Consider the following 24,046-nt stretch of genomic DNA (forward strand, 5'->3'; position numbering starts at 1 on the left):
TGTGAGCGGCTCTCTTCTCCTGCCCCCGCTCCCCGTCCACCAAACCACCAATCCTACCGTTCATTTTACTCTCCTCCGCCCTTTCACTCCATTAAGACTGCCTACCCTTCCGTACGTCACCAGCGAAAACAGCTCCCGCCCAGGGCTCCTCTGGTTGCTAAGCCGCCGCCGTCGCCGTTCGTGCACGAGCACCGCCCGGGCGGCGTAGAAAGTTGTATCCCCCGCCGCTCCCGCCCCTTCCGCCGTTCGCGCGCGCGCGCGCACGACCTGCCCACGGCGCGCAGGGGTTGGCGGCGGCGGCGGCGGCGGCCTCGAGAGCGGTAGTGGTTTCTACTCCCCTTTATTAGTTTCCTCCGCCCCCTCCCGTCGGACGCCGTTGTGTGGATGCCTTAAGAAAAAAATCAACTTTATTGTTCCTCAGCCCCACCTCCCGGCGCGGCGCGCGTCCTCGGGATGCACTGAGACTGAGGGAGGGGAGGCGGCGGTGGGTCGTGTCTGGGTCCCTCTCCTCCGAGCGCCGTGCCGGGGGGGAGGGAGTCACGATGTCAGGTAGCCGCCCGGCCGGATCGGGCTCCGCTGGGACGAGCCCTGGCTCCTCGGCGGCCTCCTCGGTGACTTCCGCCTCCTCGTCCTTATCCTCTTCCCCGTCGCCCCCTTCCGTGGCGGCTTCGGCGGCGGCGCTGGTGTCCGGCGGAGCGGCCCAGGCCGCGGGCTCGGGCGGCCTCGGGGGCCCGGTGCGGCCTGTGCTGGTGGCGGCCGCGGCGTCGGGCAGCGGCGGCGGGGCGGTGTCCGTGGGCCCGTCCCGGCTCAGCTGCGCGGCCAGGCCCAGCCCCGGCGTAGGTGGGAGCAGCTCCAGCCTAGGCAGCGGCAGCAGGAAGCGACCTCTGCCCACCCCGCTCTGCAACGGGCTCATCAACTCCTATGAAGACAAAAGCAACGACTTCGTCTGGTAGGTTTGAATAACACCCCGCACCCCTTGCCCCCTGTGTGTTACGAGTTCCTGCTGGTTAGGCTGGTGGGGTCCAGTGTGAGGGTGGCCTGTGTAAGAGCTTGGATACTGGTTTTGTTCTGAAGTCAGCGTTTCCGAGATTCGAACTTGTAGCGGTGGTGGGGGTGGGGGGGTGGTAAGGACGGAGGGGAGGAGTGAGGAGATGTTGAAGTCCCAAGGCAGGTTGGGGGTAGTGAAGAGGTGAGCAATGGTGGGGAGGAAGTGAGAGGAATTTAAGGCATAATAAATAGGATGGGGAGATGGAGCATCGAATAATGTTGTGGATAAAGAAGAAAGTTGGGTAAGAAGGTTGGGCCTTGCATTTTCTGGCTGTCTGGCGCTTTAGGCACCCAAAAATCAATCCGATTACTTGTTGAGGTGAATTAAATTTGTGAAGAGGGTGAAGCTTCCTGGGATGCTGAGGGATGGCGTTGCTGGTCAGGATTTGCTTACTGGCGCTATGGTGGATGGTGCTGTAAACACGGGTAAGGATGTTTTAAGGGGAAGTAGTATTTAAGTATCAGTTGTGTGTGTACATGTGTATTTAAATATATCTCGTCTCACATTTCAAAGTGTAGGCCACTTTTATATCTGCTGTAGTCAAAGTCTGTTCACAAAATATTAAATTTCTCAATCGAATATCTTCAAGAGGGAACCACATTTAGTAAACATCATCGGTGTGTTAATTACATTTGTATTACACTCGTATAACGCATTAGAGTATACTGGAGCTTCTGATTTGAGAAACGCTAGGTATTAGAGATTTTGCCATCATAGTTGGCATCTTGAATGACACAGTACTATTCAGTCATGAGATTTGGCATAGACGGGCTAGCCATATGAAGTTGACTTGCTGAAAGTGTTTTGGGATTTTTATTGGGTTTTGGATATTATTGGTTGGATTATGAGAAAGGAATTAGCTGAGTAGAAACTGGTGGGGTTTTGTGCTTTTCTTTTGGAGGAAATTGATAGATTTCCTTAAGAGATTATGTTGTAGAAAGTTGGCTTGCACTAACATTATGGGGATGATCTGGGTTGGTGTCATTAAGTATGATAGGGGAATAAGTTGGAACTGCTAGGGAAGCTGTTGATTAGATATACAGTTTATGACTCTTGGAGAAAAATAATACTGTCTTTATTCATATTTCTGCTTTTCTTTTAAATTATTTTGGATTCAGAATTATTTCATTTTTCGTTGAACCTGGGCTATAATTGTGAATGATAGTTATGAATAATTTTAGCAGTTTATGATTGGATCTAAGAGGTGTTTGCCTTCATACTCAGTAGAGAGGAGCCTTGGTGGCATAATGGTTAAGAGCTCGGCTGCTAACCAAAAGGCTGGCAGTTTGAATCCATCACCTGCTCCTTTGGAAACCCTGTGGGGCAGTTCTACTCTGTCTTGTACGGTTGCTATGAGTCGGAATCGACTTGACGGAAGTGGGTTTTTTTTTATTTTGTTTTTAGAGAGTGCCACGTGGTAAGGTAGAAGCTAGTAAAATAAAGTGGAGGGTTTGCAGAATTTAGTCTTTTTGCTACCATTTCAATTTTCAGTAGACTGAAAAGAAAACAAACGCATCAGCATCCATATAAAAAACCAAACCCAACCCCATTGCCGTTGAGTTGATTTTGGCTCATTGCAACCCTGTAGGACAGTAGAACTGTCCCATGAGGCTTCCAAGGATTGGCTGCTATATTCAAACTGCCGACCTTTTGATTAGCAGCTGAGCGCTTAACCATTGTGCCACCAGAGCTTCCAGCATCCATATGAAAAAAAAAAAATAGGTATACTAAAACAGGGTAAAAGATGTGAGAGGTAAGGGAATTATTCATTCATTTAACAAATACTTAATACTGTCTGCCAGGCACCATGTGAGTTTCAGTGTGCTATAGGCTATTTTATAGGGAATTGGAGAGGGTGGGGAGCACTGGTTGCTCAGTGGTTAAGCTCTTGGTGCTAACCAGTGGTTTGAACCTACCAGCTGCTCTGCGGGAGAAAGATGTAGCAGTCTGCTCCTGTAAAGATTTACAGCCCTGGAAACCCTGTTGGGCAGTTTACCTCTGTCCTGTAGGGTCACCTTGAGTTGGAATCAACTTGACGGCAGTGGGTTTGGTTTGGGTTTGGAAAGGGTAGAAACAGTTTAAGCAGCTGGCACTTTTTTTTTTTTTTGAAACAAGATTATTAAAATTTTTATTAGCCCATCACCTAATTTAAAAATTTCAGTCTAGTCTCTTGAGTTCTAATCATGCTGCTTAAATTATTCTGTTTTCGTTTATACTGTAGTGTGGAAGTGTCCACTGAGAGTTTTCAGTTAAAAATTTTGCATATTTCGCTTTTTGTCTAAGGATCTCATTAGTCCATTATATCTCTTTTTGGTAAAGTTGGACAGTCAAAAGAATTAATCAGCGGAATCTGTTTTCTGCTTCTCCATCTACGTTTGATTTTCCCAAAGCTCTTGGGGTAGACAGATACGAATTAGGCAAGGCCTGAGGAATTCTTTTCATTTCTAATTGGCTCTGGGTGGTCTTCTCTAGTATGCCTCAGAAAGGATCAAACTGTGAACCAGTCCAAATTAGTCTGTGCTTTTATACTTAGGCCGGGGTTTGAATAATGATGATAATTCCTTACTTATCTATAGCAAATCAGAAAGTTTATCCTTTTCATCTCATCTTATCCTTAGAGCCAGTCTCTGAAGTTACATAGAACTTTCTATTTTAATATAATACTAATATATTTATATGCCCAAACAGGCACAGAGTTACAAGTAACTGTTGCAGATTGTTGATGTTAGCAGCCTTGTTGACAGCCCTTTAGTAGGCCCAGGCCCTCCACTCAGGGCAATTCTGTGCATCATCCCCATGATGGATTATGGATCAGATTGTTGGGATCCACAGGGTTTTCACTGGTTGATTTTTTGAAAGCAAATCTCTAGACCTTTCTTCCTAGTCTGTCTATCTTAGTTTGGAAGCTCCACCGAAACCTGTTCAGTATCTTAACAACACACACAACTCCGCTTACAGGTGATGGCTGCACATGAGATAAATTGGCTGGGAATCGAACCAGGGTTTCTTACATGGAAGGCAAATGATAACTCACATCTCCTAATTCTCAATTTAGTGCTTTCTTTTTATGGAATTAGAAAATTTCAGATTTATAAATTCGAGTACTGGTATTTAGCATGAACCAACCAAACTCTTTACCATCAAGTTGATTCCAAGTCATAGTGACCCTACAGGACGGAGTAGAACTGCCCCATAGGGTTTCCAAGGCTGTAATCTTTACAGAAGCAGACTGCCACAGCTTTTTCCCATGGAGCGGCTGGTGGGCGTGAACCACTGACCTTTCGGTTAGCAGCCAAGCACTTAACCACCGGGCTACCAAACCAAAAACCAAATGCATTGTTGTCAGGTAGGTTTGGACTCATAGCGACCCTATAGGGCAGGGTAGAACTGCCTCATAGAGTTTCCAAGGAGCGCCTGGTGGATTCGAACTGCCGACCTTTTGGTCAGCAGCTGCACTGCTTAACCACTAGCCACCAGGGTTTTCCACCAGGGCTCCTTACATGGGGTAGATTGGAGGGAAGCAGCTGCTTCTTAACACCTGAGATAAATGTTTTTACCCCTGACTACTACTTCCTCCTGCCTGCCCTCCCCACATCATAAAAGAACATATCATAACTGGAGGATGAGGCCGGGCAATATAGTTTGCAAGAGCTCCCCTGGTGATAATGACATGTCCATCTCCCCTCCTTGAGAACTATTGATTTAAAGTCAAGTGCATAGTTTTCAGTAATACGCATTAGCCTCTCTTGACAAATATCCTATTTGAAAGGAAGTTTATATTTAATTGCAGAATTGATTAAAATTTTGGGAATTTATAGTTTAATATTTCTTTTATACAGAGGGTTGAAAGTATTATCAAGTTGCAAATGACTTTCACAGTGTTATATAGATGGAGTGCATGTGTGACAGAAGAGAGTAGTATCTAGCCTGAAGTTGGATAATTCTTTAACATTTGAAGAAAGTCTTTACTTTGATTTTCCATGTTTTCCTTACAGGGTCCATTTAACTAAACAGTACATCTTGATAGTATATGGAAGATGACTTCTTTAATTCTGATTCCTTTCTTTTATTTTATCACATAAGTACTGCCTCTGCATTCACTTTCCCAACTACCCAAAATGACCTTTTTTACCACTGTAGGTCCCAGTTATTCTCCAGGTTGCAGCCAAATATGTATTTTTGAGTAGATAGTGAGCTCCTTGTGGGAAGGTTAGAGTCTTAATATCTGCTTGATAGAAAGTAAGTATGATTCATTCCATAAATATGGGACTGCCTGTCATGTGGCAAATTAAGATAGACTCTGTCCTGAAGGAGCTCATGATATAATGTGAGGAAAGACTTTAACCACGTAATTGTAATATAATAATTTGACATTATTGTTACTATTCTGTTAGTATTATGGCAGATTTCAAGTATTCTTCTGATTTAAGGTGTTGTCTTACAATCCTCAACATAGTACTCTAGGCAGCCATTATCTATTTATTAATCTATTAAGCACTGAAGATAAAACCAGTTGACCATTCTTGATATTAGAACTGTTTTTCACACTATTACAAAAAGAAATAGAAGATATCATAGAACCTGTCATAATAAGGATTTTTTTGTTTGTGTGTGTATAAAACCCCTTTGCCATTGAGTCAGTTCCTGTAGGATAGAGTAGAACTGCCCCATAGCGATCTTTATGGAAGCAGCCTGTGGAGCGGCTGGTGGGTTTGAACCATCAGCACTTAGGTTAACAGCTGAGTGCTTAACTGCCACACCACAAGGTCTTCATGTGTATATATATGTATGTGCACACACATACATACACACCCGTACCCGTTGCCATCAAGTTGATCCTGACTCATAGCAACCCTAAAGGACAGAGTAGATCTTCCCCGTAGGGCTTTCAAGGGACGGCTGGTGGATTCACACTGCTGAACTTTTGGTTAGTGGCCAACCTCTTAACCACTGCACCACCAGGACTTCGTATACATGTGTTCCGAAACACTTAATTTTTGTTCGTGAGGAATCTGTACATGGATCAAGAGGTAGTCGTTCGAACAGAACAAGGGGATACTGCGTGGCTTAAAGTCAGGAAAAGTGTGGGTCAGGGTTGTATCTTTGCACCATACCTGTTCAGTTTGTGTGCTGAGCAAATAATCTGAAAAACTGGACTGTATGAAGAACAGGGCATCAGGATTGGAGGAAGACTCATTAACAACCTGCGTTATGCAGATGACACAGCCATGCTTGCTGAAAGTGAAGAGGACCTGAAGCACTTACTGATGAGGATCAAAGACAACAGCCTTCAGTATGGATTACACCTCAACATAAAGAAAACAAGAATCCTCACAACTGAACCGATAAGCAGCATCATGATAACTAGAGAAAAGATTGAGGTTGTAAAGGATTTCATTTTACTTGGAACCACAGTCAGCACCTATGGAAGCAGCAGTCAAGAAATCAAAAGATGCATTGCATTGGGCAAATCTGCTGCAAGAGATATCTTTAAAGCCTTAAAAAACAAAGATGTCACCTGGAGGACTAAGGTGTGCCTGACCCAAGCCATGGTGTTTTCAATCACCTCATATGCTTGCGAAAGCTGGGCAATGAGTAGGGAAGACCAGAGAAGAATTGATGCCTTTGAATTGTGGTGTTGGCGGAGAATATTGAATATACCATGGACTGCCAAAAGAATGAACAAATCTGTCTTGGAAGAAGTACAACCAGAATGCTCCTTAGAAGCAAGGATGGCGAGACTGTGTCTCACAGAATTTGGACATGTTATCAGGAGGAGTCAGTCCCTGGAGAAGGACATCATGCTTGGTAAAGTAGAGGGTCAGCGAAAAACAGGAAGACCCTCAACAAGATGGATTGACACAGGGGCTGCAACAATGGGCTCAAGCACAGCAACAATTGTGAGGATGGTGCAGGACCAGGCAGTGTTTTCCTTCTGTTGTGCATAGGGTCGCTGTGAGTCAGAACTGACTCGACGGCACCTAACAACATATATATATGTTTTACAACACGTGTTTTATGGGGACACACTTCAATCCACAAAAATTATATTTCATCTAAGACTTGTTATTGATTAAAGTAGCTGCAGCCTTAAACCTTGTTGCTCGCTTAGCTTCCTTGCATGACTTGAGAGGCAACCACAACAGCAATGTATATGTTGATTCTTGCTGGTGATTTCTTCCCACATAGACTGGTTTAATATGTTTTTAATAATTATTTTAGCCTATAATCCTCTTCCTCAGAAAGCTTCTACAGTTTGTGAGTAAAGGCATTTTTTTGACAGTGGAATCGGTCAGTCCTCTTTCCTATTAACATTTGAATTATGAAAAATAAAATGCTGCTTAAATTTTTGACAGTTTTTACATTGTGGTGTCCCCCTGCCTCATTTTGCCCTCCACTTTTCCTGTTCTTTGTTCTCTGCCTTTCTTCATATAGGAGGTATGTGCCAGGTTCTATTTGTACTTTTAGAGCAGAGTAGAACTGCCCCATGAGTTTTTCTAGGCTGTTCCTGTAGTCTTTACAGAAGCAGATCTCCAGGTCTGTTCTCCTGTGGAGCAGCTGGTGGGTTTGAACTGCTGACTTTTCAGTTAGTGGCCTAGTGCTTAACCATTGTTCCATCAGGGCTCCTCTATTTGTTTAGGCCCCTACCTTCTGAAATAATATTTTCATTGAGAGTAATATGTTTTCATATCCTCATATATAAGCTAATAATCTTTTTATTTTTCACAATTAAGTTTCATGAACTGATCCCCCGCCCCCCTGTTTCTGTTTAGAATGTAGGGTGACTTAATCTATGTTTGTAGTTTTGGTATAACCTAGTCTGTGTGGTTTGGAGTAGGTGCACTTTTCCCTAAATTCAGACTTGGAACACATGATCCAGGCGCAAGGAATCCAGCACATTGCAATCCCCTGGCATCACTTTTAGTTCAAGAATAAGCATTTGGTTCAAATAGAGATGAGAAAAAATTGACTTAGTAAAATTACAGGTGACTATTTTGGGGGCTCTTTTTTTTTTTTTAGATAATTGAAACTCAAAAGTTCATAAATGCCAATCCACTCTAAAGTGAAGATTGAATGTGTTATATTAACAATTGTTTTGGAATTGCTGATACTTATAATAAATGCTCAAATATAAACTATTGTTATTTTCCAGGCATTGTCATGTTTTGCATTTACTTGTTTAATCTCCGCAACAATCATTTGAGATAGGTACTTTTATAATTCCCATTTTATAGATGAAGAAATGAGGCTCAGAGAGGTTGTGTAACTTGTCTGAATTCACACAGTTAATAATGGTGATGTCAGTATTAAAACCCAGACATTTTGGCTCAGATCTTGTTTTATTAATTATTATATTACTTTGGAGCGTCAGTGGCACAGAGGTTAAGAGTTTGACTGCTGACCAAAAAGTTGGCAGTTTGAATCCACCAGTCACTCCTTGGAAACCCTATAGGACAGTTCTACTCTGTCCAGGAGTGCTGCTATGAGTCGGAAAGGACTTGATGGCAACTGGTTTGATTTTGGCTTAAACATTATATTTACATTTTTGTACATGAACATACGTAGTCACATCTCTTGGCTGAATACCTGGGAGTGAGATTGCTGGGTTGTAATGGCAAGTCTGTCTTTAACTTTATAAAAAAAAACGGCAAAACTTGTTTTCTAAAGTGGCTATGCCATTTTATATATCTGTCAGTTATGTATAAGAGTTCCAGTTGCTTACCATCCTTACCGGGACTCGGTATGTATTTTCAGTATTTAATTTTTGTCATTCTAGTGAGTGTGTGGAAATCCTGGTGGCGTAGAGATTAAGTGCTAGGGCTGCTAACGAAAAGATGGGCAGTTCAAATCCACCAGGCACCCCTTGGAAACTATGGGGCAGTTAGTTCTACTCTGTCTTAAAGGATCGCTAGCTATGAGTCAGAATCGACTTGACGGCAACAGGTTTGTTTTTTGTTTTTTGAGTGTGTATAAGTATCTCATTGTGGTCATGATTTGCATTACGTTAATGACTGATGGTATTAAGTATATTTACTTATGCTTACTTGTCATTTTGTATAACTTTTGTGACATTCTATTCTAATCTTTTCCCATTTTCTAAGACGTTGTCTTCTTGTAATTTTTTTTTTATGTATTCTAGATGCAAGTCTTTTGTATTTTTTCCTAGTCTGTTGCCTACCTTTTCATTTTCTTAACAGTGTCTTTTAAAGCGAATACTTTTAAATTTTGATTAAGTCTAATTTATTGTTTGTTTCTTCTGTGGCCTGTGATTTTGTGTCAGCAGTCTAAGAAATTGTTGCCTAACATTCTAGGATTTATTTCAAGCTGGTTTTGATGTATGATGTATGATAAGGGTTGAGGTTTCTTTTTTTTTCCCACTGTTGATACCTGATTGTTGTATACCATTTGTTGAAAAGACTATCCTTTGTTCACTGAATTTTCTTGGCACCTTTGTCAAAAATCAATTAATTGTGTATGTATAGGTTTATTTCTGAACTCTGTTCTTTTCTGTTGATCTGTATGTTTATCGTTACATCAGTACCACTCTGTCTTGATTACTATATCCTTAAAGTAGGGAAAACCAGGGAGTATAATTTTGTTCCTCTTTTTCTAAGTTGTTTTGGCTATTTAAGTTCTGTATTTCTTGAGTAAGCTTTGATAGTTTTTTAAGGAATTTGTGCATTTCACGCAAGTTGTTGAATTTATTGGCCTAAAGTTCGTAATATTTCCTTATTAATGTCAGTGGAATCTGAAAAGATACCTCCTCTTTCATTCTTTATATATGGTGTTTTCTCTCTGAACAGTCTAGCTAGAGGATTATCAGTTTTATTGATCTTTTCAAATGATTGACTTCAGTATCATTGATTTTCTATATATTTCTTCCATTTTCTCTTCTGTTGATTTTTGGTGTTATTTTATTATTTATTTCCTTTGAGCTTCATCTTCTCTTTTTCTTGTTTCTGAATGTGGGTGCTTAGATCATTGATTTTCAGCCTTCTTTCATTAAAAACATCCAGCACTGTTAGCTTCCCTTTCTAAGCCTTGCTTTATATCTTTTCATTTTCACTCAGTTCAAAGTAGTTTCTCATTTCCATTGTAATTTCTTATTTGAACCATGAGCTATTTGTATGTATGTTGTTTAGTTTCTAAATGTTTGTCTAATTTGTTGCAAAATGGCAACAGATAACTCTCAGCATTGAAAATGACTTTATTTCATCTTAATACTTGAATGATACTTTCACTGAGTTCTAGGTTGACCTTTTATTTTCTTCCATACTTTAAAAATCTTGTTCATCTTCTGGCTTGCATAATTTCTGATGAGAAGTTCATAGTTTTTCTTTGTATCCCTCTGTACATGAAATGCCATTTCTCTCTGGCTGGTTTTAAAATACTATCACTTGTTTTTGGTTTGGCTTTCTTTGTGTTTTTGCTTCTCGGGTTTCATTGAACATCTAGAATCCTGGAGTTTTATATTTTCATCAGATTTGGAAAATTTTCTAAATATATATTTTTTTCTTCCCTGCCCCTTTTTCTTCCAGTTACACGATTATTAGATTACTTCATACATTCCCACATGGTTACTGAAACATTTAAAATTCTTTTGTTTTTTTCTCAGTTGTATTTATTTTTGTTTTGTTTTTATTGCTGTGTCTTCAAGTTCAGTGCTCTTTTGGTCTGAAATACCTAATATGCTGCTAATCTCATAATTAAAAAATTATTGTAGATACTGTATTTTTTACCTGTATAGGTTACATTTGGTCTTTTCTTTCATTTTTGTCTTCATTATGCTCATGTTTTCATAAAACCTCTTTTAAAGTTTTTTTTTTTTTACTGCTAATTCTATCATCTCCATCATTTTTGGGTCTTTTTCTATTGACTAATTTTTCTGCAGTTTATGACTCACATTTTCATGCTTTTTTGCACATCTAGTAATTTTTGATTGATGATGAGTAGTTTGAGTTTCACATTAGTGCATGCTGGATATTCTTGTCTTTCTCTAAAGAGTGTTAGACTTTGTTCTGGCAGGCAGGTAAGTTTTTTGCAGGTGAGTTGGTTCCTTTTGAAACTTGTTTTTTTCAAAGGATGAGTTATGAGTAGCTGTTACTCTTGGGCTACTTTAGTTCTCCTATCAGGCTGTGACTCTTTTGGAGTCCCTGCTGACTGTTATGTGTACTTATCATGGTCTTTTCTCTTTGGCTGATGGGACTGGAACAATTACCAACTATTTATGTGCTCTGGGTTTGTTTGGGTTACAACTCCTGGCAGTTGTTTTTTCTCTGGGAGTTCTTTTCCAGGTCTTCTGGGGCTTCATCTTATAAACATTCGTAAAGACTCAGTATGTTTCCTTTGTAGATTTATGGGATTTTTTTGTAGCTCCTTCTGCTCCACAAACCTTAGCCAACTTGACTCTTCTGAAACTCTGTCTCCTCAATTCATCATGACTTTTGGCCATTGTTTTAATGTTCCCTGTTTAATCTGCATTCTGAAAATTGTCTTTAAGGAAAGATACAGGGAGATCTTAGAACTCATTTATTTTATGAAGTTTTCTAATTGTTTATGATGGGAGGATAATTCTGGAAACTGTTACTCTTTCATAGCTCGAAGTGCAAGTTCTTTATTCCTTTTTCTTTTTTTTAATTGAGGTGAAATTCACACAACATGACAGTCACCATTTTAAGTTATACAATTCTATGGCTTTTATTACATTCACAATGTTGTACAGCCATCACCATTAATTCCGAAACATTTTTATTACTCCTGACAAAACAAGGAAAAAGAAAAAACCCTGTACTTACTAAGAAGTCACTTCTATTTCCCCTCTCTCTATTCCCTGACAACCACTCATCTACTTTTTGTCTCTGTGAATTTGCCTTTTGTAGACACTTCATATAAATGGGTTGTACTATATGTGGCCTTTTGTGTCTGGCTTCTTTAACTTAGCATAATGTTTTTAGGGTCATCCATGTTGTAGCATGTATCCATATTTTATTCCTCTTTATTGCTGAATAAATTTCAGTTATATGGGTAGAGCATATTTTGTTTATTCATTCATCATTTGATGGACATTTGGGTTATTTCTACTTCTTTGCCTATCATGTCCAATGCTGTTATGAACATTTACGTGCAAGTTTTTGTTTGAACTATGTTTTCATTTCTCTTGGGTATATACTTAGGAATAGAATTGCTGGTTGAGGTGGTAATTTTATGTTTAACGTTTTGAGGCACTGCCAAACTTTTCTACAACGGCTGTACCATTTTACATTCCAGTTTCTCCACATTCTAGCCAATACTTATTATTTTATTTTTTAAAATTATAGCCAACCTAGTGGGTATGAACTGGTATCTTATTGTGGTTTTGATGTACATTTGCTAATAAATAATGATAGCATCTTTTCATATGCTTATTGACCATTTCTTTAATACTCCATAGATTGTGTTTTGATCTTCAATAATTAACTTGTTTTGGACAATAACATGTTTTTTGGTAGCCAGAGGAAAATTCAGGGAAAAGTTGTGGTCCAAAGATTTTCACTTTTATGTTATGTGTAGTGTTTAGGTTTTCATTTCAAGAATAGAAAAACAATTTGACTTGTATTTTAAAATCAGCACTATGCTTATGAAATAAACCTTAACTACCAAACACAACTTTTTAAACATTATTTTTTAAAAACTTCCAATAGGCATACCAAGAATATATCTCCAGTGCATCTTGAGGATTTCTTTCACCCCTGGATAATAGGAAGGGGTTGCTGCCTAATGAAATATATTGGGTATGATACCTCCCTTGTCCATACTTCCTTATATGAAAACTGCTGTTTCTGCAGTCCCACCTGAGCCCTGGTGGTGCTGTGGTTAAAAGCTTGGCTGCTAACTAAAAGGTCAGCGGTTCAAATCCACCAGCTGCTCCTTGGAAACTCTATGGGGCGGTTCTTCTGTATCCTATAGGGTCGCTACGAGTCGGAATCGACTCCATAGCGAGGGGTTTGGTTGTCCTTTTTTTTTGTAGTCCCACCTACGGAGATATCTGTGTTTTTCTTCTGTGGGAACTTCTTATCTTCTCCAGTTGATTGACCTGTGATTGGGTGCTATTCTGAAGTGTGACTAAAACATAGTAATTATGACTTGTAGGAATTGGCTTGAAATGCTATTTGGGGCAGTCATATTTTTTGTCCTAGGAATTTGAAATAACAAACACCTCAATTGACCTATTTTAATGAAAGTTCTTGATGTAGTGTTGATGGTGGAGGGGCTATGTACTGGAAGCTAATATCATTAAAGAGCAGTTAGTAATTTAATTATAGAGTGCTAGTAAATATCTGTATTCCATATTTCTGCACTGAAGTTAGATCTATCTTGAGTCCGGCACTCTAGATCCTATGTTTGAGGCCTAGTCCTCTTGTTCCTTGTGGTTTACTGTGAGATAATTCTCCTAATTGTTACACCTGTGTCTGATTCATCTTAAAACTACAAAACCTCTTTAAAAAAATTTCCCCAACTCTAAGCTTTTGGTGGTGGCTAGAACTGATGATCTATTTGGGCAGGAGTCATGGAAACTCATGAATGCAATAAGAGTCAGGAAGAGATTGAGGGCGTGTTGGAGTGACTTTCATGCTGAGATGAATCAGTGTCACTTCTTGGCCATGATTGGCTCACCCGCTTATTTTTCCACACTTATTTCCTGTTGCTTTTAATCATGGTGTTCTCTGTTTCCTAGCCAATTATGTTTTGTTGTTGTTAGGTGCCATTGAGTTGATTTTGACCCATAGCAATGACATGTGACAGAGTAGAACTGTCCCATACAGTCATTACAGGAGCAGATCACCAGGTCTTTCTCCTGTGGAGCTGCAGGGTGGATTCAAACTGCCAACATTTCATTGAGCAGCTGAGCACCTGTTGTGCCATGAGGTCTGCTTAGCTAGTTGTAGCCTCATCTTTTTTAAAGTCCTCGCTCTGAAGCTCTGTTATTGGCTCCAACTCTTGGGAACCTCATGTGTAACAGGGCAAAACATTGTTGGATCCTGGGCCATCTTCACGATTCTTGGTATATTTGAGTCCATTGTTGCAGCTATTGTCACAATCCATCTAATTGAAGGTTTCCCTCACTCTCATTGGCCTTCTGTTTTACCAAACGTGATGTCTTTTTCTAGTGATCCGCCTTTCCTGGTGACGTGTCCAAAGTAAGTGAATGAGTGAAAATGCTAGTTTGAAGCTTTTTTTTTGAAGTTTTTAATATTAAAATACAGAGTCTAAAAAGGTTACCTTCTATTCCTTTTCTTCCTTTCCTCTCCTCCCCTTATTCATAGACCCTGTAACACAAGACAACCTTAAACTCAGGTTGTAATGGAGATGGCTTAAGGAGGAATCTCTTCTTCAAATACCAAATAAGATTAATCTCTGCCTTTGAAAAAAGGAAGGCTTAAATTTTTTTTTTTAATTTTAGGGTTTTTTTTTATCACAGCAAGTGGAACTAGGAAGTGAGTGAGATGATGGAACAGAGGCTGGAACTGCTACCTGTGAAGAAATGTCCTTAACATGACCTAGAGAATTGTTTTGTATGTTCCTCATTACCTGTCTGGGCTCATCGTCTACTGTTCCCCCTCTTGTTGATTCCACTCTAACCGCATTGCCCTCCTTGCCATTCTTTGAATATGGCAAATACATGCCTACCTCAGGACATTGGCACTTGCTCTTCTCACTGCTGGATTGGTGTACTACCAGATTTCTGCATAGATCAGTTCCTCACTACCTTCAAATATTTACTGAAATGTCAACTTCTCATTGAAGTTTTCCTGACTATCCTGTCTAAAACGGCAGCCTTTTTTTCCAACTCAACACTTCCTTATTGTCCTTTTCTGCTTTCTTATTCTACTTAGCATTTATTGTTTTCTAAGACACTGTGAAGCACAGTTCTACTGTGACACATAGCGTTGCCATCGAGTCAGAATTGACTCGATGGCAACTGATACTGGTAATCTTGCTATTTAATATATACTATCTTTCTTGTTTATTGTTTGTCTCTTCCACTAGATCGTAAGTACCATGAAGAGATTTTTTTGTTTTGTTTATTTCTATAACCTCAGTACCTAGGAAAGTACCTCGTATTTAGTTGTACTCATTAATTTGTTGAATGAGTGAATTTAAAAAAACAAAAATTGGGAAGTTATTGGAGAGTACAAGTGTTCATAGTTGATTTATTGTGGTTGCCAAGGCCAGTCCTAAAATATCCATCAGTGGCGCTGTTGGAAACCTGGACTAAGAGATTAGCCTGTTAAAACATTTTGCATTTTGCTCCCCAGTTACATTTAATGCAACATAAAACAGAGATGTGATGGTATTTCTACGAAAGCTTATAAACACATTTTCTCGGAAAGATCTTTTCTAATCTTACAAGTCTTAAAAATACTCTATTAGAGGTGCTGTTTAAAAGGTTGATGTGTTAATATCTTGACCTTCAGCAATAGAATATTTGGGTATTTGTGTTTGTCTACTCACAGTGAAGAATGTTTTTGAGTTCTAGAAATTAATCAGTATTGATTCTACAGGGCTTCATGCAAGGGGACAGCTGTTTTTATATATATACTTTTTAATCGAAGTAATATATGATTTTTAAAAAATGTATTTAGGATGAACTGCCTTATACCAGAAAGGAGCAGAGCCTCCCTTTTCAATACTCCTTAGATGGTCTTTGTCTTCAGAAGCCATCTTTTAAATTTTTTTATGTTTCTTCTGCTGGTAATGATAATAAACATCTCTAACATATGAATGCATATGATGTGCTTTCTACTACTCTAAGTACTTTACAGATTAAAAAAAAAAAAACCAAAATTTATTACCTTATGAAGTTGATAAGGAGCCCTGGTGGTGTAGTAATTAAGCGCTTGGCTGCTAGCCAAAAGGTCAGTGATTTAAACCCACAGTGGCTCTTCTGGGGAAAAGACCTGGCAGTCTGCTCCCGTAAAGATTACAGTTTAGGAAGCCCGATGGGGCAGGTCTACTCTGTCCTATGGGGTTGCTGTTAGTCAGAATAGACTCAATGCAGACAACACCAACATGAGGTTGATACTGGTATTATCATCTGCATTTTCACAGATGTGGAAACTGAGGCACAGGGAGATTAAATAATTAGTCAAGATTATACAATTAGTAAGTGTATGGACTGGGATTTAACACAGGCATCCTGACTTTACTACCTATTATTTTTACTTCTTTACTACTATATTGTTTCCATTTCACTAAATAATATGTTGATACTATTATTTTGTGATTTATTGCTTGAATTTAATGTGGTATATGAAGATTTAGCTTTCTTACTACATGAGTCTGGGGATGAGGAGGTAAATGCTTGGCTGCAGTTTATTGTCAGAGCGGTAGGGCAAAATTGGGATCTTCAGTTTTAGAGCTGCTCAGACTGTCTATGGTGAAAGAGTTGTTGGTTTTTTTTTTCCAAATTATTTTTCTGTCATAGATTGATATTTTTTAGAAAAATACAATAAAAATATGTTACAAAAAATGAAGTTACAGAAAGACACACAATACAGTAAGCCTTATTTTTTAAAATTAGGTTTAACAACATTCTGTCAAATTGCTACAGAAGTTGAAGGTGCTAAACATCCAGTTTCTGTACATGTCTCTTCAGAGGCTTGTAACACATAATCTTGGACCAACAGTGGTCCATGGTCCACACTTTGAATGACTAAAGTAACTACTAACCAGTGGCAGTTGAGTTGATTTTTACTCATCACAGTCCATGTGTGTCAGTGTAGAACCGTGGTCTGTTTTCAGTGGCTGACTTTTTTGGATGTAGATGGGTAGGCCTTTTTTCCTAGGTACCTCTGGGTGGACTCAAACGAACCTCCAACCTTTTGGTTAGCAGCCAAGTATATTAACCGTTTGCCGCACTCAGGTACGCTGCGCTGTTCATATTCAGGCTTCCAATTAATCCTCCCCATTTTTATTTTTAGTCATGTGTTTCAATTCTGCCTTTTCTCATAGTTAGCATTTCTAAGTATTGAACCTCTTTGGAGTTACATAGAGCAGGTTGACTTCCTCTTTGGTTTTATCCTTTACCATATCTATTCATGTCTGTGACTTTCTGCCCTGATTCATTCGTTATCTTTTCTGTATCTGCTTTTCATCCTCTGGGAATTTGTTGAAATACCTCTCACTAGTAGCTTCACTCCTTTTCTCTTCATTGTTGTGACTTTGTATTTTTTTTTTTTTTTTTGGTTTTATGTACCATTTTAAGGAGCCCTGGCAGGTGCAGTGGTTAAAACGCTTGGCTGCTAACCAAAACGTCTGCGGTTTGAACCCACCAGCCACTCTGGCAAAAAGATGTGGCAGTCTACTTCCATAAAGATTTATAGCCTTGGACCCCTATGAGGTGGTTACTTTGTCCTGTGGGGTCGCTATGAGTAAGAATTGACTTGATTGCAATGCGTTTGGTTTTGGGTATGTACCATCTTAATAGGTTTCAGGAGGAAGACTAGGGAAATGTTTATGGTAAGTCTACTGTTAATTGTGACCTGAAAGTGTGCGAGGCATTTTTTTTCCCCTTTAAAATCTGGGCAGGTAATTGTATGGACTTGGCATCTAAGGCTCTGTATGCTGTTGTACAGGTTATACACTGCACAGGCATGTATGCTCACCCCTTTGAGCCTGAGATGCAGTTCACTAAGTCTTGTGCCCTTTTGGGGGACTGTAAGAGAAAGTGCCTATTTCTGGTTTCACCAAGGCTCCATTTAACTCATCAAGCCGTGTGATTGTGGTGCTGCGTACAATTTAAAGGAATGCCTTTTTATTATTTGCATAGAAGGGTTGTATGTCTTAGCGATGACATAGTTCAAGAGCCTCAAACATTAAAATATCTCTTTTTCAAAATTCTACCAGTTAGATATTTATTGTATCGTATTAAGTAACTCCAAACATGGTCAATGAATTTGTTGGTTAGTTTTTCTCTGTCCCCCATCCTCCAACCCCCAGATCTCAGTTGTCTTTATTATGGGTTCCATTGCATCCATGTATCCTCTTAATATTATATTGTTTTTTCTCTCATTGTGTTGTAGTCATCTAAAACATCTTAGACTTTATATCCTCATATTCTAAGATAGTGGTTATATCCAGTAAATCTTTCTTGAAAGAAGGAATGAATTTTCATTTATAGTTTGTGTTATCATATCATCAGTAAGAATTGGATCTGTATCCCAGTAACAGAAAACGTGATAAATACTGGCTTAAGCAGGTGAGAGATATACTCTTGCTATGTAATGGGAAGTCCCGGAGGTAGGCAGTCCAGGCCTGATGTAGCTGCTTAGAAGAGAGGAACCAGTATCCTCTCTTCTCAATCCATCTTCTCAGTTTACGATTTTTGTGTTCATGGTCACAAGATGACTGATAGGTCTCTAGGCACTGCATCAGCGTCTTAGGTAGGAAGAATAAAGGGAAATCTCTTTTTACAAAACTTGGCATTTTTGTTCTGGTAGGGACTGATGCCTACATTTCATTGGCCAGAAGTATGTCATATGACTAATCCTAGCTGTGGAGGAGGCTGGGAATTTGAATATTCTTCTTTTAAGCCTCTGTAGGAAAACGAGGGAGTATTGATGTTTAACTCACAGTATCGGAAAGCAGTATAGTATAGTAGTTAAGGACATGGACCTGAGTTTGAATCTTGGCTTTTACTTCCTAGCTGTGTGACGTTAATAGCTCTGTACCTCAGTTTCCTTATCTATAAAATAGGTATAATAATAGGTACCTACCTCACTGTGTGTATGTATATAGTTTGCTGTTTAAGTATTAACTGTCATCATTATCATTACTCTAGATGAGTCTTCAAAATGGGAATTATAAATTTATCACTGAGGGAATTAGTTTTCTTCGGGGTAGGAAAGAAAAGAGAACAGTTAGATTATTAGGTCTGGGTAGGTGCATTGGATTAGAGATGGTGGTAGACGATGGTAGAACTTTGCTAAGGGCTTTACGAGTGCATTGCACTGTTTAAAATTATAGGCTGGCTAAGATATTGGAGCCATTTAATTTATTAGTTCCTTTTGGAGCTCGATGGCTCTTAGGGTGAACTTGAACAAGTTTTCATTTTGCCAGCAATCCCCTAAAGTTCAGCTGCATAGAAATTTCATCTCGTTGGTAGAATATTTGGTGACTTAACTCTGAACTACTCTTTAAAATATGTGTTGTTGGTATTTTTACCAGCCTTTTCCAATTTGTAATCATTCTGCTTATTAAAAAATATGTCTCTTTATTCTTGTATTTTCTCTTTTAGCCCCATTTGCTTTGATATGATCGAAGAAGCATACATGACGAAATGTGGCCACAGCTTTTGGTAAGGTGTTTTAGTCAATGAAAGTCTTTTGGCAGCTTTTAATGTGTAAATGTAGCCAATGAGAAGTTATGTTTTTTAAACTAATTTTGACAATCTTGTATCTATAATATTTTCCTGACTAATATGTCTTTATAGATTTGACAATTTCAAAGCAGTAAACTTTCGTTTGGTGCATAATTTCTATGAAATACTTAGGTTTACCATAGGCTTTACAGATGGATTTTAAAAGTTTTGAGTTTATCAGCTGTTAACTAAAGACTTTTGATTGCTGTTTTAGAAAATCACATCTGGATGTGGATACTGTCATGGGGTGCTGGGCAACTAGGATGAAGCATCACCTGTGGAAATAGCTAGGCAGCACAGTAAAATAGACTGAGAAGGACATGGGAAATGTATATAGAGGATTAAAAAGTCCTATGTTCTCTTCTTTAACACTTTTTTCAGTGTTATTTTTAGATTATGTCAGTCACATTAATCTCTGCTTTTAATTCCTTTTTTATGTTTTGGTTTTTTGAAGAGTGGTACATCTTGTGATCAGTCATCTTGAGAAATCATTTGTCTATTCTTTGCCGTATAATTTTTCCTTAGTATTATAGTTGTGCTCTAATAGTCCTTATATTCTAATTCATATTGAAGTTAGGCCCTTAATTTTATACTGAAATTTGATACGGTATCTGGCAGGTTGATATCCCTTAGTCATGATGAGTATTGGGCGTTAATAGCATTTTGTAAATCCTTTAGTTTGATCCTTGATGGCACAGTGGTTAAGAGCTCGGCTGCTAACCAAAAGGTCAGCAGTTTGAATACACCAGCTGCTCCTTGGAAACCCTATGGGGCAGTTCTGCTGTGTCCTATCGGGTCGCTAAGTCAAAGTCAACTCAACAGCAGTGGGTTTTTGTTTTATCTGGAGCATGATGCTTCATTGATAGGTATGTCCAATCTGCCAGTCATTTAAAAGAAATTTGGAATTAAAATAGCTTTTTTAGCTTGCATTATCTGCTTTCTTTATTAAAAATAAGAAAATATTAAAATGATAAAGCAACGTATCTTTTCTTGTATAGAAAGATGTAATATGAAATGTAAATATCTTCTTTCACCTTAGCTTTTCTTGCCCGCTTCCTTAGGGTTTATCACTGGTAAGAAGTGATTGTGCATTCTTTCAGAATGTTTTTGTTAGTTTTTTTAAAGGCCATCTTACCTTCTTGAATCATTTCCTGGTATACCAATGCATTGACATATTATTATATTTATGGATCACTTTCCGTTTTGTGTTCCTAATGAAGTTTTAGTCACATAGGTCTTGCTTTTAGGCTGATAAGTGTATGAGTTTGGTCTTTTCGGGCCAGTTGCTTAGCAGTAGTATTTTCTTTGGTCCAAAGACTTTGGATTTTGATTATTCTGGAAAACTGGATGACCTGGAGCAGAGTTTCTCAACCTCAGCACCATTGATACATTAAACCAGAGAATTCTTTGTTTCGAGTGGCTGCCTGTGTGTTGTGGGTTGTTTATGAGCATTTCTGGCCTTTACCCAGTAGTACTGCCCTCCTGTCCAAGGGAGTGACAACTAAAAATGTCCAGATGTTGTCAAATATCCATTGGGGGACAAAATTGCCCTCAGTTGAGGGCCACTGATCTAAAGCTAAAAGAGCAAGCTCTTAAAGTTAGGAGATGATGATTCTAGTTCTGGCTCTGTCTTAACCTTGGTCACTCAAGCTATCTCTTTTTCTGCTCCTGTTTTCTCCTCTCTCTCTCTATGCCCCTCCTCTCCCCCATCCTCTTCCCACTCTTTCACGTCCTCCTCTTCCTTTCATAGATTTGAAAAGCGTTGAAATACTAAACACTTTAAACTAGGGTTCTTAATTTTTCCTGATTGTCTTCTTTTAATTTGTAAATTCACTGTGGTGTTTTTAAAAAGATTCTGAAAAGTCTACTGAATTAATTCAGTAACCTTGTTTCGCTATATACCCACTCCTTACTAATGACATGGTTAGGTTTCAAAGACCAGATCATTATGTGAAAATTGACGTTATGCAAAAATAGAGGATGATCACATTAGATCACAAAATAGAGGATGACTGCATCATTACATAACTGCCGAATTACATCATTACATAACTGACAAACCACTGAGAACCATGGCCCAGCCAAGTTGACACACATCCTTTAACCATCACTGCCGGCGTTATTCTTGCACCTTGGCTTTTGTTACTACCGGATGGACATTGTTTATGTGAAATGTTAGTTAACGAGGTAGTTGATAAGTGAGGAGTGGGTGTATTGTGAAGTGTAATGAATTATTGCTTGACCTAATAAGTAGACATGCTCTGCTGTGCCTTGCCAAAGACCACTGTTAATAATCTCCATAATTTCCTCCATTTTACTTATGTTGAAAGTATCAAATGTAACATTTGTGAGATTCTAGTAAGTAACCAGAACCATCAAACCTGATGGGTATAGTTTTTTTACTTGATAAGATGGAGAGGGGAAGATGAATGTAAAAGCCGGTTTATAAAGGTGAAGTAAATTGATAGTAATTTGGATATAGAATAAAATAAGCTCGTTCTTTTTAGGAATCATTTTTATAAATCACCCTTATAATTTTTTATAAATTTATATTTTTTTCTGGCTGTTAGGAGTAATGTTTACTGAATTGAAATTTGGATAAAAGACATCGGCAAAGGAAAAGTTTCATGTAATTATATGACCCAGAGACAAACTCTATTAATATCGTGGTGAATTTCTCTTACAGTTTATTTTTAATGTACACATATACTTTTTTAAAACAGAAATGGAATTATACTTTATCCACTGTTTTATAAATTGCCACATTTATTCAATGCATAGTGATATAGTGACATTTTTTTCTCATGTCATTTAGATATTTCTGTGGTTTAGCTGAACAGTCTTTAAAAGTTTTTTTTTTAATTGGGCAATACACATTTGTAAAAGGTTAAACATTGAAGAAATATATAATGTAAAAAAAAGGAAAGTTTCCCATAATCCCATTTCTCTAGAGATAACTATCAATAGCTGTTGGATTATTTTTTTATGGCGTATAGTTAAAAAAAAATTAAAAAATTGTGTTTTTTTAACTATATGCCATAAAAAAAATATGATTTTTACTGCCTGCTTAGCATTGCATTGACTTGATGTTTACAACTATATTTAATGAATTTCTTAATGCTTAAAAAAAAATTAGGTTGGGTTTATTTTGCTATTTACAGATAAGCTTATACCAAACATTCTTGTTACATATACATCTCTGCTGATTTCCTTAGGATAAATTCTTAGAAGTAAAATCACTAGATCAGAGGGGATGCACAAGCTCAAGGCTTTTTATGTAACTTGCCTTCCCAAGTAGTTGTGCCCATTCTATTTCCTCTGATAGTATAAGTGATTGTCCCTATCCACATGTAATCCTTAATTTTGACAGTATTTTTTTTTTAACTTTTTCCATTCTGATTGATAAAAACGAGTATATAATTTTAAATAATTTTTCCATTACTAGTGCAGGTGATGATTTTTTCATGCTTATTGACTGATTTTTGCCCTTTGTTAATTTTCCTATTAAATTTGAATTTATTGTATATTAAGGATGTCAGCACTCCTGTGAACACCAATAGTTTCTTAACTAACCTGCAGGCATTTACATTTCTTAGTGTTGTAATAGACAATTTAAATTGTATAAATTTAAAATTTAGGGAATACATTTTTTTAAATTTTATATCAGTAAGCTTGTTATTAGAGTTTACTTTGTAATAACTTTTATATACTGTTAATGTAATAAATGCTGTGTTTTATTTATGATATAAAAATATAAGGAGAAAAACATTTGATGAGGAATAAAGACTAATACACATTATTTTGTGACCATTTTATTGATTTATTATTAATGTAATTATACCTGTTTTATTTTTCCTTTACTGATAGCTACAAGTGTATTCATCAAAGTTTGGAGGACAATAATAGATGTCCCAAGTGTAACTATGTTGTGGACAACATTGACCATCTGTATCCTAATTTCTTGGGTAAGTGTTTGGAATTATTTTTATTTTTTAAATATACTATCCCTCGAAGTGTTTGTTAGCACCAACTTTTTCAGAGAACCTAGCTTAGAGGTAAGCAGCTCTTTTTCTCCTACTCACCAGGGAACTTCTCCCAGTCTTTCTTGAGTTGTGTCATAGATTCTGAACCATATGTTGCCAGTACCGTATCATTATTTTTAAGTTTCATGGGGAAAAAAAAAAAAAGAAAAACTGACAGAACTCAGATTCTTGCATAGATTACCAGGCAGAATGTGAGGATGAAGGAGAATGTCCGAGGTCCAGAGCACCTGTCTCTCTATGCAGTGTTGTGCATTTCTGCTGCTTCTGGAGGCAGCAGTGAGAAGAAACAGAGGAGAGGGTTAATATGGAGGGAAAAGCCATGTTTGGAGAATATTGAAGAGAAAGAGAAAAAAAAAAAAACAAAACAACTTGAGCCTGAGGATTCTTGATTGGGAGAAGAGAGTCTATGACCTGGGGAGGCGATTGAAAAATAACAACTGGGAAGGGATCACGTGGCTATAGAACTTTTGAGAGAGGAATAGTAAGAACTGGAGAAGAGGTGAATAGGGAACCCTTAAGTGTAATTGGTAGGGAATAGTATCTAATCAGAGGCCA

At 38.2% G+C, this 24,046-nt stretch overlaps 1 protein-coding gene across 6 annotated transcripts in view; it reads left to right on the forward strand.

Annotated features, from left to right (window-relative positions):
* The first annotated feature begins 282 nt into the window (after window positions 1–282).
* Window positions 283–24,046, forward strand: part of COP1 (COP1 E3 ubiquitin ligase) — a 251,325-nt gene continuing 227,561 nt past the window's right edge. For 2 of the 6 annotated variants that reach the window (XR_010319394.1, XM_064276606.1), the window contains exons 1-3: window positions 284–949; window positions 19,326–19,385; window positions 23,316–23,413. Coding sequence is in view for 5 of the 6 variants with exons in the window: in XM_064276606.1 (XP_064132676.1) it covers window positions 543–949; window positions 19,326–19,385; window positions 23,316–23,413 (565 nt within the window). In the remaining variant the exon portion in view is untranslated. Of the gene's footprint in view, window positions 950–19,325; window positions 19,386–23,315; window positions 23,414–24,046 lie in introns of all 6 variants that reach the window. The other 4 variants (XM_010590990.3, XM_010590991.3, XM_064276604.1 and 1 more) reach the window with 3 other exon arrangements.

Source organism: Loxodonta africana, chromosome 25 (genome assembly GCF_030014295.1).
Source record: "Loxodonta africana isolate mLoxAfr1 chromosome 25, mLoxAfr1.hap2, whole genome shotgun sequence".
NCBI lineage: Eukaryota > Metazoa > Chordata > Mammalia > Proboscidea > Elephantidae > Loxodonta > Loxodonta africana.